The 19,162-nt window shown below is 49.3% G+C and overlaps 1 protein-coding gene and 1 long non-coding RNA gene across 2 annotated transcripts in view; one reads left to right on the forward strand and one right to left on the reverse strand.

Annotated features, from left to right (window-relative positions):
* The first annotated feature begins 81 nt into the window (after positions 1 to 81).
* Positions 82 to 3,643, forward strand: LOC138808922 (uncharacterized). Its single transcript, XR_011366641.1, has 3 exons — positions 82 to 564; positions 1,598 to 1,721; positions 3,460 to 3,643. It is a non-coding gene; the product is annotated as an uncharacterized lncRNA (long non-coding RNA).
* Positions 3,644 to 11,776: 8,133 nt separating this feature from the next.
* Snx1 (sorting nexin 1) overlaps positions 11,777 to 19,162 on the reverse strand; it is a 38,618-nt gene continuing 31,232 nt past the window's right edge. The window contains exons 10-15 of the mRNA XM_069995199.1: positions 19,067 to 19,160; positions 16,921 to 17,126; positions 13,763 to 13,906; positions 13,283 to 13,363; positions 12,807 to 12,878; positions 11,777 to 12,219 (exon numbers count right to left, since the gene is read on the reverse strand). Coding sequence (XP_069851300.1) covers positions 12,169 to 12,219; positions 12,807 to 12,878; positions 13,283 to 13,363; positions 13,763 to 13,906; positions 16,921 to 17,126; positions 19,067 to 19,160 — 648 coding nt within the window. The 3' untranslated portion in view covers positions 11,777 to 12,168. The remainder of the gene's footprint in view (positions 12,220 to 12,806; positions 12,879 to 13,282; positions 13,364 to 13,762; positions 13,907 to 16,920; positions 17,127 to 19,066; positions 19,161 to 19,162) is intronic.

The following is a 19,162-nucleotide window of genomic DNA, read 5'->3' on the forward strand; positions in this document are numbered from 1 at the left end:
AGTCTGCCCCGCCCCTCCGGTCCGCCCCGCCCTGGGCGTTTCCTGGCGCAGCCTGGTGCTGTGAGCCCCGATTAGCCTGGGCGTGGGGGACCCGCACCCGGTGCCCGCCAGCCCTTCGCTGGTGGTGGGGCCGCCGCGCAGGGGGAGCAGCCCCGGCAGAAAGTCAATTAACCAAACATTTCCTGGGCGCAGGCCCTCTGTCCCTTACTGCGTCCCCGGGCCCGGGGGCTCCTGGCCTCCAGCTGCGGGCGTCCCTGCCTTCCTCACCCCTTCCGTTCCGGGCCTGGAGACCCCGGAGGAGTCAGAGCCTGGGGAAGGCGTGGGGCCCCTCCCGGCGGCTCCCGGCCCCTTCCCCGGGGTCCACCCCCACCCCTCCTCCTTCCTTTCCTGCATCCATTCATGTCTTCCAGCGCTAACCTGTTCCCGGGCCAGTCTGAAGGAAGAGGCAGACTAGGGACCCAGGGCTCTGCTCTGAGAGTGACCTGAACCATCTGCAAATAAAGACCATACGCACTGCTTTGGGAGGATGCGACCAGAGGGACCATTGGAACCTAGAAGTTCAAGGTCAGTTCGGACAATGCTGGAGACTGTGGGAAGGAGGGAAGGAAGGAAGGAGGGAAGGAAGGAAGGAAGGAAGGAGGGAGGGAGGGAGGGAGGGAAGGAGGGAGGGAAGGAGGGGAGGGAGGGAGGGAAGGAGGGAGGGAAGGAGGGGAGGGAAGGAGGGAGGGAGAGAGGGAAGAGGAGGAAAGAGGAGGGAGGGAGGGAGGGAAGGAAGGAGGGAAGGAAGGAAGGAGGGAGGGAGGGAGGGAAGGAAGAAAGGAAGGAAGGAGGGAGGGAGGGAGGGAAGGAGGGAGGGAAAGAAGCCGGTGCTGCGCCAGTGGCTCACATCTGTAATCCTAGCTACTTCGAAGATCTGAGGGTCACAGTTCGAAATCAGCCAAGGCAAAAAAAAAGTCTGTGAGACTCTTATCTCCAATAAACTACTCAGAACAAGCTGGTAGTGGAGCTATGGCTCAAGTGGTAGAGCGTTAGCCTTGAGCACAAAGAGGCTCAGGGACAGAACCCAGGCCCTGAGTTCAAGTTCCAGGACCAGAAAAACAAACAAACAAAGTAGCATCATCCTCGATGAGCCCTTCACAGAACAGGTGTTGAGCCAAGAACTGCTGGCTTGAGGGCTTGTCCTGGAGGGATGGGCGTGTGGAAAGGAAGACAAATCCAGGCCGTGAACAGTGGGAGGAGAAAGGTGGCTCCAGGCCGCTCTCCCACCCCCTTTCTGAGCAGATCTTCCTGGGCATGTGGCAGGATTTTAATCCAGAACCTTCCTTTATCCCATATGCTAGAGAGGCCTCTTCCCACCCCTACACTTCTCAGTTCTAGAGCAAGGACATAGCAAGAATCCCTATGGACGCCGCCTACAAACCCTGTTAGGTGGAATGAGGGAAGGACCTACCTATCAAGCGCTCAGTCTTGGTGGGAGACGCTGGGGCGGGGAGCAGGTAGTAGAGTGCCTGAACGAAGGGTTGAAGCTGGGGGGACTCAGGCTCACCTGCTAGTGCAGAGGTGCTTCGGGTCAGGAGCAGAATATCTCTATTCTCAGTCCTGCCCCAGAGAGAGACTCAGAGGATGACGTGAAAGGAGCAAGGAGGCATTGCCAATACCCACCTTCTTCTTCCAGCACACCTGGGCCTCAGAATCAGGAAGCTGAAACTTCCCACATCCGGGTATGGTCCCTGGAAGGGAAATGACCTGCAGGGAGGAGAAGCCCTGAGGTTTCGCTTCCCCCCCCCCCCCCAGCTCTAAGAACCTCCTCGTCCTGGAACCAGCTCTACCTATATCACCCAGCTGAATGCCTGCCCCTCTGTCTCTTGGTCTTCTGGCTCCTCCTTTTCTCTATTCTCAACAGAAAGACTTATCTACTGTTGGAACGTCACTTAGAATAAGACCCAGTCTGCCTACTAAGAGCTACTACATTCTAGCCCTCATCTCCTGAACTGTGATCCTCAGATCTCAGCCTTCTGAGAAGCTAGGATTACATGGCCAACCGATATATCATGAAGCTTAAAATTTTGTATTAGCGATCTGGGCACTGGTGGCTCATGTCTGCAATCCTAGCTACTTAGAAGGCTGACATCTGAGGATCACGGTTCAAAGCCAGCCCGGACAGGAAACTCCATGATACTCTTATCTCCAATAAACCACTAGAAAACTAGAAGTCGCATTGTGGCTCAAGTGGTAGAGCACTAGCCTTGAGCTGAAGAGCTGAGGGACAGTGCCCAAGCCCAGACTTCAAGCCCCACAACCAAAAAAAATTTTTTTTTGTATTAACCTAAATTGTACAAAAGGATTTTACCATGATACTAACTTGCCTTTGATCTAATTGACCCCATCTGTCACTTTTAGCCATGTTCCCTCCTGAAAATATATTTAATGAAAGATTGTTGTCTTTGTGCCGGTCCTGGGGCTTGAACTCAGTGCTGTTTCTGAGCTTTTGTGCTCAAATCTAGTGCTCTACCACTTAGGCCACAGCTCCACTTCTAGCTTTATGGTGGTTAATTGGAGATAAGAATCTCACAGAATTTCCTACCTGGGCTGGCTTCAACCAGCAATCCTCAGATCTCAGCCACCTGAGTAGGTAGTATTAGAGGTGAGCCACTGATGCTCAGCTTAACCAAAGTTTTTTTTTTTTTTATTCAGGTAAAGGGTAGGTTTATTCAGTAGACCTGCTGGGACCAGGCAAGGTTGGCACTCCATGTGGCTGGGAAAGGCCTGGGAATGAGAGAGAGCTGGGAAGAGAGGAAAGAGCTAGAAAAGAGCAGAGAGAGAGGTAAGAACAGCAGCACTCAACGTGGTATTCAGGTAAGGGGTAGGTTTATTCAGTAGACCTGCTGGGACCAGGCAAGGTTGGCACTCCACGTGGCTGGGAAAGAGAGAGGAAAGAGCTGGAGCAGAGAGAGAGCAGAGAGAGCTAGAAAAGAAGAGCAAGAAAAGAGCAGCAAGAGCTTAACCAAAGTTTTATGTGACATGGGACCTTTCAGAAATGAAGGCACAAAGGCCTAGGGGGAAAAAACCCTCCATTTTTATGCTTAAGTTCAGTGAGGACTAGACAGCTGTATGGAAATAGGATTGGACAAAGGGTCTGGTCTAATGCTAACAGACTAAGGGAAACACAGCAAAGTCTGTCTGCTCAGATTCTCCTCTGTCTCTCTGTGCAGCCTTCCATCCCTATGGGACAGGATCCTTCTAGAAGGAGTGTTCAAGGGAGAAGGGAGAGAATAAGCTTTCAAAGTTTAACAGCTATCTGTACTCTGGGGAAAGAGAAAAAAATATCCAGTTTCTATGACTAGCTTCAGGGGATAAATTAAGATAATAGACCAGAAAGACCTTCTGAGACCCTTTCAATCTCTTTTTCTCCTTTCCTTCGTCATCCCTTCCTTTCCCCTACTCTCATTTCTTTTCCAGGGCCTGGGATCAAATCTAAGGCCTTGTACCTGACAAGGCCTGGAAACACACCACGCGGTAGCCTGGAACCACTCCTGCAGCTCCAGTCCTCTTTAGTTCAAAATACTTAGCAAGTCAAGGAGTCTTACTGTGAAATGTGTTCTAATCCCCCACTCGCTTAAAAAAGAAAGAATTGGTTTTTGCCTTCCTGGGGCTTGAACTCAGGGCCTGGGCACTGTCCCTGGACTTCTGCTTTTTGCTCCAGGCCAATGCTCTACTACTTGAGCTGCATGCAGCACCCATCCTGGCTTTTTCTGTGATTGATGGAAGATAAAGAGTCTCACAAAGGGCTGGGAAGGTGGCTCAGTGGTAGAGTGTTTGACTAGCATGCATAAAGCCCTGGGTTCGATTCCTTAGTACCACATACACAGAAAAAGCCAGAAGTGGTGCTGTGATTCAAGTGGTAGAGTGCTAGCCTTGAGCTGAAGAGCTGAAGGGGCAGTGCCCAGGCCCAGAGTTCAAGCCCCATGACTGATAAAAAAAAAAAATAAGTCTCAAAAACTTTTCTGCCCCAGCTGGCATTGAGCCCTGATCCTCAGATCTCAGCCTCCTGAGTAGCTAGGATTACAGGCGTGAGCCACTGGTGCCCAGCTCTTGAAGTCTCTTTTAGTTGGGAGTGCACTGAAGGTCCCTGTGCGTACACGGACCCCACAGGATCGTAGCTCAAGCAAAAGGCGTTGCAGATACAGATGTCCCCAGCCCAGCCCTGCTCCAGACAGCAGCCGTGGTTGTTGGGAGGGAGCACTCTGTACCCCGGACTTTGGTTGGCCTGCATCTCCTACTTTGGCTCCTACCTTGGCTGTGGCCCTCACCACCCTCCACCATGATCACACAAAGCCCTCTTTCACTGGGCTGGGTTTCAGAGGCTCTGAGGTTGCTCAGAAGGTTTGGTTAACCCTGTTAAGAAAACAAACAACTCCTGGGTTGCAGCCGGCAGGCGCCAGTGGGCACAGAGGCTGAATTCTTCTCTGGTGGGCAGGCAGACTGGCCCGCAGGACCCAGCTATCCAGTACTGTCTGAGCAAAGATGAGCCGTGGCTTGCTGGCCTCATCAGAGCCTGCGCTGGTCACCTGTGTGTCCTTGGCCCTGAGCCCAAGTCCGTTCTGTGCCTTTTGAGAGTTGTAGGAGGGTAATATGTGTCTCATCATGTGTCTCAAGTGTTTAGCGTGGGGTCTGGCCCACAGTAAAAATAGCTGTTAGTTTCTGACTAGAAGCAGAGCAAAGGAACAATGTTTTTTTCCCTCTCTCAAGGCTGAAACACTACCACTTGAGCCACAGCTCCACTTGCAAATTTTTGTGGGTTAACTGGAGGTAAGTCTTACAGACTGCACAGGCTGACTTCCAATTGTGATCCTCAAATCTCAGCCTCCTGAGTTGCTAGGATTATAGGCGTGAGTCACAGGTGTCTGGCTTCGACAGGTTTGTTTTGTGTTGGTCGAGGGGCTTGAACTCTGGGCCTGGGTGCCTCAGCTCTTCAGCTCAAGGGGAGCGATCTATCACTTGAGCTACAGCTCCACTTCTGGTTTTCTGGTGGTTCATTAGAGATGAGTCTTAAGGGCTTTTCTGCCCTGGGTGGTTTTGAACCTCGATCCTCAGATCTCAGCCTCCTGAGGAGCTAGGATTACAGGTGTGACCTACTGGTGCCTGGTGGCTTCGACAGTTCTATGCCCAGTTATAAAAGCAAGCTCCAGCGTGGCAAAAGGCTATCAGGACAGTCTATCCCGTGTCCTGCACATGCGCCTGGCCATTTGAAGAACTGACAAGGAAGGACCTGATGGCTGGACTGGCTGGGCCCCTGCAGCCATCACTGCAGCCACTCATCTGGGAAGGGGAAGCTGAGGCTCTGAAGCTCAAGGGACAGTCATTTGGAAACAGTTTTTACAGCTCTTTAGGGAAAAGGCCCAGTTCAGACTGCACAGGGTTTTTCTGTGGGGTTTTCTGGCCCCAAACATTCATCCTCTGGAGGATGAGCAGCTGGCTTCCTCTGAGCTACCTTGAGTGGGTAGAGCTTTCGGTCCCACATCCACAGCAAGTAAGGGCCAAAGGGATGAAGGCTTGTCCATAGCAAGCCTCCTGTGCAGCCTGCAAGTACTACACCTCAGTCTTGCCAACTATGGTGAGGCCTGTTGGACCCTAACTTTGGCCAAAAATATATTATGAAGATCTGGCATGAGAGGCTCCACAGGCTAACATGGCAATAGTCCCAGCTAGACACCTGCAGGCTGCCTCTGGGGGAGGAGCACCAAGAAAAGAAACACCAGAGTCCATTATATATATTTATTATAATAAACACACACACACACACACACACACACACACACACACACACACACACACACGGCTTGAACTCAGGGTGGCATTTTTGCTCAAAGCTAGCATTCTACCACTTGAGCCACAAGCTCCATGTCTGGCTTTTTGGTGGTTCTGTGGAGATAAGATTCCTGTGGACTTTCCTGCTCAGGCTGGCTTTGAACCTCTATCCTCAGATCTCAGCATCCTGAGTAGCTAGGATGTGAGCAACCAGCACCCAGCTCAGAATCCATTATTATTATTATTTTTTGGTTGGTTGTAGGGCTTGAACTCTGGGCCTGGGCACTATCCCTGCGCTCTTTAGCTCAAGGCTAGTGCTCTATCACTTGAGCCACAGGACCTCTTCCGGCTTTTTCTGTTTATATAGTGCTGAGGAATTGAACCCAGGGCCTCATGCATGATGAGGCAAGCACTCTACCACTGAGCCACTGAGCTACTTTCCCAGCCCGGAATCCATGATCTTAAAGGGTTCTTGCTCAGGATGCTGGGGAAAACGATCTGAGAGGTAACAGGACACAAGAAGGACCAAACCAAGATATGCATAGGAACTGGGCTCGCATTTCTGCTGGGAGACTGGTCAGATAATGTATATATGATGAAGAATTCACATAAGATGTAGGCCTCAAATGATACACTAGCTTGTTCTCCCATTGTGAAAATAGCTTTATTTGATTTCTCTGATTCAAAAGATAATACATAGCAATTTGAAGGACTATAAAATGACACAAAAATGTTAAGTAATGCAAAATTCCATCTCCAGAGGCAATTAGAGCTCACAATTCAATCAACATCCTTTCCATTTGTAGGATAAATAAATCTACTAGGTAGATCATATCACACATACAATTCTAAAACCTGTTTTGTTTTTTAAGCAACAAGGAATGCAGCTACCACCTTCAGTGGCTGAGTAAGATCTGACTGTATGACTATCCTGTAAGTCACAGTTGGATGACTAAATCCAATCATAAACTAAGTCATTATCCCTTCCTGGTAGATATTTGGATTGTTTCTAGGTGTCCTGCTTTTTCTGTTCTTTTTTTTTGGTGGAGGGCCTGGGTGCTGTTAGGTTGTTGGTTTTTTTGTTGTTTTATTTTTTGTTTTTACTCAAGGCTAGGACTCTACCATTTGAGCCACAACTCCACTCTGGCTTTTTATGCTGGTTATTTGGAGGTAAGATTCTCATAGACGTTCCTGTCTAGGCTGACTTTGAACTGCAATGTTCAGATCGTAGTCTCCTGATTAGCTAGAATTATAAGTGTGATTAGATAGAGTTCTTGCAACTGAAAACAGTGCTGTGAGCTGGGTGTTTTTAGAGTGTCTGCATGGACCTGGCTCACAGAAGGAAGTGTTTATGAGGTTCTCGGTGAATGTGCTGGCATGCTTGTTGCAGACAGAAGGAGTTCTAACAAAAGGACAGAAGCTGAAAAAGATGCTTACAGATACAAAGCCAGGCATCCGCAATGGATGAAGACCTAAGATGAGCCTGTATATCTTTCCTTTTGCTCCAAGACAGGGACTTGAACTTGGTACTTGATGCTTTGGCTTACCGGCTAAGCACTCTACCAACTAAGCCATGCCTCCAACCCCTGGAATATCTTGTTATGCCAGAAAATACTTAAGTTAAAAGGACTCAGGAAGCTGGGCACCAGTGGGTCATGTGTGTAATCCTAGCCACTCAGGAGGCTAGGATCCTCAGGAGATCTGAGGACCATGGTTCAAAGCCAGCCCAGGCAGACAACTGGAGACTCTCATGATCACCAAAAAATCAGAAGTAGAGCTGTGGCTCAAGTGGTAGAGAACTGGTCTTGAGCACAAAAGCTCAGCTTCTAGGCCCTGAGTTCAAGCTCTATAACTGGCATGCATGTGCACACACACAAACACACAACACACAGGAGCCTGCAACTGAGACATTCTGAGAATTGATACTATCAAAGCAAGGCTAGGGGTATGGCTTTGGTGGCAGAGGGCTTGCCTGGCAGCGCAAGGCCAAGATCAAACCCTAGTACTGACAGCTGTCAAAGCGATTAATAGGAGGAAGGATTCTTTTCTGAAAAGTAGAAGGTCAGTAGCAAGTGCAGAAGGCATTTACTATGGTGCTGACTCACACTGCTCAGTCACTGGAATGAGCAACCCAGGCAGGACCAAACACCAGCTGATGCTATGAGAATGGACAGACAAAATATCTCTATGCTAGAGCAAGGAAAGGGATGACACTGTCCATAAAGAAATGTATCCTACCAGACTTACGTAACTGAAACCTACATGCTTCCAAAGCATTTCCTACAAAGGACATGTTAATTACAAACAGGAAAATAGTACTCAACATGCAAAAACTAGGACATGTCAGCCTAGCCAAGCGATAAGAGCTAATGTCAACATGAACAAGACTAATGGATGTCATATTAAAGGCAGAGGCGCTGAAAACCTCTAATGTGAAACATGCCAACCAGCCATGTACGACCATCGGACAAATCCAAAGTAAGGACCATTCTACAAAAGAATTGTCTTTTTGCAGGCAACTGGTGGCTCATGCCGGTAATCCTAGCTACTCAGGAGGCTGAGATCAGAGGACCACGGCTCAAGGCCAGGCCGGGCAATGAAGTCCGTGAGACTTATCTCCAATTAACCACCAGAAAACCGGAAGTGGCTCTGTGACTTCAGTGGTACAGCGCTCACCTTGAGCGGAAGAGCTGAGGGACAGTGCCCAGGCCCAGCGTTCAAGCCCCATGACCGACCAAAAAAAGAAAAAAAGCAAAGAAAGGCTAAGGAACTCTTCTGCATTAAGAGTATGTAGTAACATACACTTACATTCTTAGCTGTCCAGAGGTAGAGGCAGGGTGATCACCAATTTAAGATCAGCCTGAACTACATAGTGAGTTCAAGGCCAACCTTGCTACATAGAAAAACTCTGTCTCAAAAAAAAACCCAAAGGGGCTGGGAAGGTGGCTCAGTGGTAGAGTGCTTGCCTTGCATGCATGAGACCCCTGGGTTCGATTCCTCAGCACCACATAAGCAGAAAAAGCCGGAAGTGGTGTTGTGGCTCAAGTGGTAGAGCGCTAGCCTTGAGCTGAAGAGCTGAGGGACAGCGCCCAGGCCCAGAGTTCAGGCCCCATGACCAGAAAAAAAAAAGTTGACAAATTTAAATACAACATTATATCAGGGTTGAAATGTTCTTCTTTTGCTATGCTTATCATGCCTGTAATCCGGACTGTAGTCAAAGACCAGGCAGAAAAGTCTATGAGACTCCTTCTCCAATTAGCCAGAGAAATGCTAGACAAGAGTTATGGCTCAAGTGGTAGAGCACTATCTGTTAACAAAAAAGCCAAGTGAGAGCAAGAGGCCATGAGTTCAGGCTGTACAAGTAACAATAATAAAAACCCCAACCATTTCCTGCCTTTTTTGTTTGTTTGTTTTTGTTTTTTTTGGGTCCAGTCATGAGGCCTGAACTCTGGGCCTGGACGCTGTCCCTCAGCTCTTCAGCTCAAGGCTAGCGCTCTACCACATGAGCCACAGCGTCACTTCCGGCTTTTTTCTTTTTTGCTTATGTAGTGCTGAACAATCAAACCCAGGGCCTCAGGCATGCAAGGCAAGCGCTCTACCACTGAGCCACCTTCCCAGCCCCCATTTCCTGCTTTTGATTACTGAAAATTCTGAGAATGTCCTTGTTCTTACAGAACTGAGTTTCTGGGGTAATGCAGTGCCTGGTCTGAACTTACTCCCAAATGATTCTGAAAATCCAATATGTAAATACTATAAAGACTGATTAGAAAATCAAAAGCAAATGAGGTAAAATGCAATAAATACATGGTAAGTTTGAATAAAGGATGTATAGGATGAGAATCTTGAAACTGCTTTTTTTTTTGTTTGTTTCTTTTTTTCGGTCCGGTCATGGGGCCTGAACTCTGGGCCTCAGCTCTTCAGCTCAAGGCTAGCGCTCTACCACTTGAGCCACAGCGCCACTTCTGGCTTTTTTCTTTTTGCTTATGTGGTGCTGATGAGGAATCGAACCCAGGGCCTCAGGCATGCAAGGCAAGCGCTCTACCACTGAGCCACCTTCCCAGCCCTGAGAGGAACTTTTCTGCCCAGGCTAGTTTCAAACTGTGATCCTTAGATCTCAGCCTCCTGAGTAGCTAGGATTATAGGTGTAAGCCACTGATGCCCAGTAGACACTATAAAATTTAAAGTTATTAAAAACAATCCTGTTCTCAAACAAGAATTTTAAAAAAGCATGAATCAAAATTTATGGTACTCTCTGGAAACATTGAAATTATATAGCCTTAGAGATAAAAGTTTGTGAAGATGTATCAGGTTAGGAAAAAATAGTGTTGAGTGATAGGAGGATAAAAATATTTGTACAGGGGCTGGGAAGGTGGCTCAGTGGTAGAGCGCTTGCCTTTATGCCTGAGGCCCTGGGTTCGATTCCTCAGCACCACATAAGCAAAAAGAAAAAAGCCGGAAGTGGTGCTGTGGCTCAAGTGGTAGAGCGCTAGCCTTGAGCTGAAGAGCTGAGGGACAGCGCCCAGCCCAGAGTTCAGGCCCCATGACCGGACCCAAAATAAATAAATAAATAATTAAAAAAAAAATTAAAAAATATTTGCACATTTACATTTTACAAAATTAGTTATACAGAGGGGGACTGCATTGTTATTTGTATATTATTAATGTACATGCCAGCAAGTAAGAAAGATTTGAAGAATTCATTCAAAGATAATGATTATGAGGGTACTGCGAGGAGGAGAGGTTAACTTTACCTACAGCCCTGGCACTTCCCCTGGTGCTAGTCTGAGTGCCAGAAGCCAGTGGTGCTGTTTGCTGTATTCTCCTACCTCACACTGCTGCTCCCCCGGCTGCCCTGGCCAGCAGGTCCTGGTGCCTCTGCTCAGTGGCATCTTCGGGGTGCTGAGGCTGAGTGGCAAGAGCCCCATGACTGGTGGTTGGCATCTCTACCCCACAGAGGAACATCAAAATCTACTCTGTTCAGTGTAGCTCAGGCAGCTATGGATGCGGTGCAGGGGAAGGCCAGCCATGACCAATCAGAGCCTCCGGCCTCTTGGCCTGGCCAATAGAAACCGGCTAGAACATCTTTGGTTTGTGTTTAGCATACTCGGGGGCTCTGGCTGGCATGCCCCCTCCCAGGCACAACAGTTAAGTCTTTGCACTTCAGAAGACTCAGGAGCCCTAGGATTGGCCTATCTTGAGGCAGAGAAGCCCCAATAAAGCTGAACAGGAACACTGTCAAGGCTGTGGTAGTTTTGGTTTGGTTTTGGGAGATAGAACCCAAGTGTTTGCATATTCTAAGCAAGTACACCACACTGAAATATATCCAAGGTTCCCCAAGAGCCTGTGTGGAGGGGTGGCAGCAACAGAACACAGGATTTGTCATGAGAAAGCAAGACCTGGAGAGGCCCAGACAGCTTAGACACAATGATGGAATCAGAGAAAGTCTGTCTCCTTTGGGGGTTAGGTTTTTGTCTTACTACAAACTCCTTCTCTAAGATAGGAATAAGAGACAGATTGAAGAGAGCCTCTGACCAGGTGGCTGAGGTAAGAAAAACAAACCCAAGTTTCCCAGGACTGCAGCAGCAAAACACGTGAGCTCCTATAGAAAGAAACTCACTAGACTTGCACAAGTTTTTTTTTTTTTTTTTTGGTGGGTTGTGGGGTTTGAACTCAGGGACTGAGCGCTGTCCCTGAGCTCTTTTGCTCAAGGCTAGTGCTCTCCTACTTTCAGCCATAATTGGACTACCAGCTTTATGCTGACTAACTGGAGATAAAGAGTCTTACAGACTTCCCTGCTCAGTCTGGTTTCTAACCACAATCCTCAGATCTCAGCTTCCTGAGTAGCTGGGGATGACTGGCTTGAGCCATGAGCACCTGGCCTCGGTGCAACTTCTTGATTAGAATTCCAACGTGGCTCCCCAACTTGCTCCCCAACCTAGAGCAAAAAGTACCACCATTCCGAGTCATGTGACCTGGTTTCAAAATATTTTTATTACATAATCTTTTCATGGCACCATCAGGAGTAACAGAAAACGTTATTCCCAGTTCCTAAACCACATCCTGAAAAATATACATTTGTATTTATATATTTATATCAATACAATACCTCTATCCCATTAATTCCACCACCTATTGTAGGTCTTTGCTTAAAGCAGGAAACTATTCTCTTAGGTAAGAAAATATATGTGGAAGCTAAATGAAATATTGGTTAGAGCGAGGGGGTGAGTGCTGGGCCGTGGGGCGAGGAGGGCTGAGTCCCGCTGAGGCAGGAGGCATCACGGGAGTCCGTTGAGGGAACGGGGCGGGAAGGAGAGTATAAAAAGGCAGCGTCACGCAGGTGGGCTCGGGATCCTTGGTCCATTAGGAGATGGCCTTTGCCTCAGGAAGGAAGGCTTCCCAGTACTTAGCCAGCTGTGAAGAAGTGGGGGGGGGCAGTAAGCAAGCGCCCCACCTTGTGTCAGAACCTAGGCTAGCTTGGGAGGGGAGGCAGGCACCATGCCACGGCATTCTCCAAGGGTCACAGCCAGGGAAGTGTGCTGAGCAGATGGCCTCGCCACTCTGAAGGGAAACTGTCAGTCTGTGAGTCTGCAGGGCATGAGCAAGGCTGGGAAGAGCAGCTCAGTCCTACCCCAAAGGGCGTTCCCCTGTGGAGGTCACAGCTTTGCCTAAGTCAGTGAGGGCCTCACACAGGCCCTTGTCCCACATACTGATTGGGCCTCGGCCTCAACCACAAGATGGTTGCCCAAAAGATGAAGAGTCACAATTTACAGAGGAAGAAGAGATGGGATATGCCCTCAAGAGCTAACTCGCTGTGGGATCGGGGCAGCAGAGGAGCCCTTGCTCAGCTTAGCAAAGGCAGTCAGACGCCTCACACTATGGCAGCGGGCCTCCTTCCTCAGAAGCAAGCTTTCCCAACTTGTCACCAGAGCTCTTAAGCACACAGCCGGCCTTGGGTGAGAGAGGCAGATGGGGGCAAAGGTCAGGCGTAACTTACATACCTGTTGCTGGGAATATAGGAGTGTCTCAAGATACTTGATCACGTGGTTTCTGAAGTCCTTGGATTTCTCTTTCTATAGGAGACAGGGATTCTACACTGACTATCCAGACAGTGGCTCCTTCTCCTTTTGACTTGATGGTGGTATTTGCTGCTGACCACAGGCAAACATGGCCTCCAACAGGAGAGCCAGCAGTGGAAGCCGTTGCAGTGTCAAGCCAAACTGCCTCAGCCAGTGCTCAAGGAAGCTTCGTTAGAGGGAGGCAGGAGGGAGGGGAGAGGGAAGGATGGGGGCTGACAGGGGATATGGCAGCTACAAGCTTTATTTCTGTGTCTAATGCTTTGGTCCAGCCACAAATTAAAGACAGCCAGCATGCCCCAAAATCTAGCACGCAAGTGTACACACAACATGGGCACACGTGTACACACAGGCGATAGCTATGCACAAGAACAGGGAGAAAGAAGGGTCTTCTAGCTTACCTCAAACCGTATGACTTCTTTCCGGACCACTGTGGAAATCTTTTCAAAGTCCCTCTCGTACTGAGTCACCCGAGACTCCCACTGGGTAGAAAGAGGAGAGACAGGATGGTTAAATAATACAGCATGGCTCTTAAGCCTTTACATGTGGACACAGGAGACTCAACTGCCCATTGTGTTTGCCTGTCCCTCTGGAGAGGACCAGAGGCATAGGGGATTCACACGTCAATCACAGACCAGCAGGCCCCTTTTGAAGATGGTCAGAAAAGATGTCCTGTGCTCTCCAAGGCAAGCCTGGACTTCTAGAGAGCTCTGGAATGGAGCACACTGGAAACTGCAGAAAACAGTTCCGTTCTCCCCAGGAATCCTAACTGAGTCACTGAAATAGCCTTTCCAAACCCCTTGGCCAGAATCCAGCGATTTGGCCCAAGATGGCAAGTGTGGGCGGAGCAAAGAGAGGAGGAGGGGAGGGGCCAGGCTCACCTCTGTGATCTCGTCCTTGGCCTGCTGCAGCTTGTCAGGCTTGTTGGCCCACAGCAGCCGCGCTTCGGCCTCCCGCTTCTTCTGCAGGGTGGCCTGAGCATCCTGCCAGCGCTGCCATGTCTTCATGCGCTGGTCAAAGGCAGCCTGTGGGGCAGAGGTTGGGCAGAGCGCAAGAGCGCTTCAGCAGCTTGGCTGGCTCTGCCAGGGGTGGGGGGACCACGGGGGGCTCTCCCAGCAGCTATGCCATGGAAGGACCAAGCAAGGGCAGGTTCTGCAGCCATGTGTTAGTGCCCGGCTGGGAAATTTAGTGTCTAGAAGCACAAGCTTGGGAAGATCCTCTCCAAGCGGTGTGGGCCAGCGCCATGCGGCTTTCATGCTACTCCCAGGGCTGGGTGGCAAAGAGCACAGTAGGTGGCCTCATGCCAGGCCCCCCGAGACTCTGGCTCCCTAACTGCTCCCTTTAAGAAGTGAGTCTGTGACGTGCTGAGCACCCCGGGCAGGGACTAATGATACAGTAGGAGTGAAACTCATGGTCCTGCTTTCCTGAAGTCCTCTAAGGTGAAGGGCCATCATTCTATGTTAATAATTACAGATAGACATAAGTACAGGGTACTAGGAAAACAAGCAGGGTACTGTAACATAAAGCCAGGGACCTAGGAGGTATGCCAGGGGAGTCTAATGCAAGGAAGAACCTTCCAACTGGTAGCATATAGGGTTGGCTTAGGGAGTGTGTATGTGTGTGTGTGTGTGTAACAGAAGATAAAGAATCTCAACTTTCCTACCCTGGCTGGCTTTGAGCCACAATCCTCGTGTGTGTGTGTGTGTGTGTGTGTGTGTGCGTGTGCGTGTGTGTGTAACAGAAGATAAAAGAATCTCAACTTTCCTACCCTGGCTGGCTTTGAACCATAATCTTCTCATCTCAGCCTCCTGAGTAGCTAGCTAGGACTATAGGCATGAGCAGCCTAGGGCTGCTTAGAGATTCGTTATGTAAACCAAGGGCATACTACTTCCATTTCAAGCACACACTTGCCTATGCTAGGCTCTCAAGGCCTCTCGGATGGGCACCCAAATCTATTTGCTGGGTTTTCCTGCTTCCAGTCCTTTGAACATAATCAGCATTTCCAGAAAAGGTATGGCTGGCCTGACTGAGCAGCCCCACCCCACATCCATGCTGGAGGCCTTAAGGGGTAGCCCAGACAGTGCCTGGAGCCAGCGTCCCAGCGCTGTTCCCCTGGCTCCACTCTCTGCTCAAGTTCCTGCCTTTCCTAGGCTTCTTTAATGTGGGCCTTTGCCAAAGCTTAAACTGTAGGGAGTACAATGCCACCAAATTCACCTTCCCTAGAACTGTCACTGAGATTCCACGGCCTTGTTTCTTTTTTTTTGTGCTGGTCCCCGGGCTTGAACTTAGGGCCTGGGTGCTGTCCCTGGGCTTTTTTTGCTCAAGACTAGTATTTTACTATTTGACCCACAGTTCAACTGCCGGCTCTTTGCTGATTAATTGGAGATAAAGAGTCTCACAGATTTCCCTACCCAGGCTGACTCCAACCACAATCCTCAGCTCTCAGCCTCCAGAATAGCTAGGATTACAGGTATGAGTCAACAGCACTCAGCTTCCAGTACAATTTCTTCACAGTTTATCACAGTGTCAAAGGATCAGGGAAAGGTGACTGGATAATCCATGGAGAATACAAGACCTATCTCACTGGGCTGACAGTGGTCCAGGTTCAGGGAAGGGTAGAGAAAGGAAGCATCTCCTCATCTCTCCAATCCCACTGTTAGGGATCTAGCAAAGTGATGTCTCTGAAGAGTGAGGAGCTGGCAGGATGCAGCCCCAGGCCTGTCCAGGGACAGGCCTCTCACTCCTGTTAAAGGGACAGCCTGCCTGGGGTCATATCCAAAGAGTCTGTTCTCCAGGGACCTGTGAACAATGCCCCTCAGAAAGCTTCCCCACATGCAGCTCTTCCCAGGGATGGCTAGTCAGTCTTAAGTGGTCTGACCAGTTCTAAGACTTCTACAGTAGGTTTTTTTTTAAGCTTCCTTATCACTCTGGAGTTAGCAGCAAACAACAACCAAAAAAGCAGAGAGAGAGAGAAAGAGAAAGAGAGGGAGAGAGGGGGGAGAGAAAGGGAGGGGGGGGAGAGAGAGAGAGAGAGAGAGAGAGAGAGAGAGAGAGAGAGAGAGAGAGAGAGAGAGAGAGAGAGAGAGAGAGAGAGAGAGAGCACAATGAACAATCTCCCAGGTTATCTCAAGCAACTGTGTTGCAGTGGAAATGAGCGCTATGGTGGCGGCTCAGATGCTTGCTACAACACAGAAGCTCCCTCAAGGGAGATATGGTGGGAATGGGGAGCTGGGAGTGGCACCCCTCCAACTCCCAGGCTCACACAGCCTGATCCCAAGTTGAATCAGGCATAGATTCAGGCCCTTAGCGGGCAGGCACCAGCCGCTCTGGGTTCTTTCCTCTGTTTTGGGGAGGCCATGTGAGAGTTAATACTGCTGCCCCGTCAAGTTTTCATAACTGCTTGCCAGCTTGGAGAACCAGACTGCCTTGGTCACCCAGAAAAAAAAGGGAGATGTTTGGCCTGAGGGGCAGAGGCTGCGGGGTCACCAGTGTGGTGGGCACAGCACAGGAAGGGCTGTGGTGACAAGCCCTCTCAGCGCCCCCTGGCCACACTCGTCCATGCAATGCCAAGCCGGTTCTGGGTAGTTACCTGACTGGCCACACTGGAGGGACAGGTGGAAGCCAGCAAGAACTCCTACCAGAGCAAAGGCCAAAGGACCGAGGGGGGGTCACTGCTCCAGGGGGCCAAGACAGCCAGGTCTGTGTTAAGCCTTGCTTGAAGAAAGGAGCACAGAGGACATGGTCCAGCTTCAACAAGAAGGGGGTGGGTTGGGGGGGCTACTTATAAATTCAAGTGATCTTTTCTCCACATGCAGCTAGGAAACTGGCAGTGGGCCTCCGAGTAACTCAACAATAACTAGCTAACAGTTAAAACAGGTGGGGTGATTTTTACAGGATACCTTGGAGAGTGGATAATGTTACAAGCATTTATAAGCCAAAAGGAGGTAAAACTTTTTTGGGAAAGGGGAGAGCAAAGGAGAGACAAATTCAATCGGGGTGGAAGGGGAGAGGGGGAGAAGGGAAAGAAGGAGCAGCTTACGCGGACGATAGCCAGGAGGCGAATGTAGTCACTCAGGAGCTCAGCAAGCAGAAAGAAGTCGTGGTTGGCCTGTTCCTGGTGCAGCTGCTCAATTTTTTCTTCCACCTCAGCCAGCTGGGAGAGGGCCCGTGACAGGGCCGTGTTGTCCTCGGAGCTCCCGAGCATGGCTAGACTCTTAGCGAACTGGGCTGTGTTCAGTGCAAGCTCTGGAAGGAGGAAAAGACAGCAGAGACCCGCCCTGATCTCACGAGGAAAAGGGACACATCAGTTAGCTGGGCGCAGCTGGTCTCAACAATGGGGCTCCATGTAGCCCAGGCACCTTATAGTATAGGCTACCATTCAGAATGTAGCCTAGTCACAGGAACAGGATGAAGGGTACCCACTCTTATGTGTTGATCTCTTGCACTTTTTTTCTTTTGGTGCTGGTCCTGACTCAGGAGACCCCAGGCACTGTCCTTGAGCTTTTTTGTTCAAGGCTAGTGTTCTACCACTTGAGAAATACCACTTCTGGACATCACTGCCAAGGCTGGCTTGAAACTATAATCCTCAGATCTTAAGTCTCCTGAGTAGCTGGGATTACAGGTGGGAACCATCAGCTCCCAACTGTCTTCTTATTCTTTTTTTTTTTTTTTTTTGGTCGGTCGTGGGGCTTGAACTCTGGGCCTGGGCGCTGTCCCTCAGCTCTTCAGCTCAAGGCGAGCGCTCTACCACTTGAGCTACAGCGCCACTTCCGGTTTTCTGGTGGTTTATTGGAGATAGGAGTCTCACGGTCTCTCCTGCCCGGGCTGGCTTTGAACCGCGATCCTCAGATCTCAGCCTCCTGAGTAGCTAGGATTACAGGCGTGAGCCACCAGCGCCCGGCTTTGTCTTCTTATTCTTAAAGGGAACGAAGTTTTTCTTAAATCTCAGAAATTTTAGGACTTCCTAGGACTTCTGATCCACAATCCTGTACGTTTCATAAGGTGAAAGATGCAGTTCCAATATTCATAGAGAACCACAAGTCAAAGGAATGACTCAATTTTATGCTAAGGCTGATGAACTAATTGTATAGCCTGTCTACTAGGAAGAGAGACACACAAATACTCTTTCATGATCTAAAGCAGGGGAAACTTTTTCAGTAAAGGGACAGATTGTAAAGTCTTTAGTGAATACTTTTCTCCCTCTACTCTGCCCTTAAAATTTCAAAACAGGACTGGAAGTATGGTTTAAATGGTAAAACACAAGCTGTGAGCGAAAATGTCAAGAGAGTGAAAGACCCTGAGTTCAAGCTGTAGTATCACACACAAAAAATTATAAACTGAGCACTGCCCATGTTGGAGGCCCTAAATTCAATCCTCAGTACTTCTAAATTATAAGCAACTAAAAACCACTCTTAGATCAAGGCAAGAAGCCCCAGGGCCATTTTGCCAACTCATACACAGGGCTTACTTACGCTAGTGGAGTGTGTTCTAGATTTCTATATCAGTATGTGTAAGTCAGAGAAGAAAAAGCTTTCCAACTTGGAAAATAACACTAGCTCTTAAGCAAATCTCAGCGCTTGCCTTGAGCTGAAAAGCGCAGGGACAGTGCCCAGCCCAGAGTTCAAGCCACACAACCACCCCCTCGGCCCCCCCAAAAAAGAGAAGTGAACGTATGACACATGAAGTGGTGGTACTTGCTAGATACTGTGTTGAAAATGAACCATACAACATATGGATAGGGACAGGAGGGACAATCTAGGAGTGAGGGAAGGATACTCATTACTTGACTTATGTAACCGTAACCTTTCTGTATAGCTAACAATGAAAACTATTTTTAAAAAAGAAAGATGAAGGGTTAGGAGACAATGTTTTCCCACATGTACACAAGGTGAGCGTGTGCCACTGCTTTGGATGTAAGCCACCAACTCGGTCAATAGAAGCCCTCCTCCCTAGTCACTGTGTACCAGGACGGACTGCTTACACCCCTCCTGAGGGGCACATCCAAACCCACAGAGGCTGGGTTATGCTCACGCCAAGAGATCAGGACATCTTTGTAATCAGAACATCAAGAACCAGGTGGGCCGAGAATTTCTACTTGGCTGGCCGAGGCCTGGGAACAGCATGCCCTCCTCTCACCAGCTCACTGAACCCTCTGTCCCAGGCCAGGTGCATTCCAGAGGAGTTACCTTTCCTGTGGGTGACGAGAGTTTCTACCACAGCGTGCAGTTTCCGCAGGCGCTGCTCCTCACATTCTACCTCCTGGAGCTTCTCCTCAAACCACT

This window comes from Dipodomys merriami, unplaced genomic scaffold, assembly GCF_024711535.1.
Source record: "Dipodomys merriami isolate MVZ:Mamm:240054 unplaced genomic scaffold, mDipMer1.0.p SCAF_48, whole genome shotgun sequence".
NCBI lineage: Eukaryota > Metazoa > Chordata > Mammalia > Rodentia > Heteromyidae > Dipodomys > Dipodomys merriami.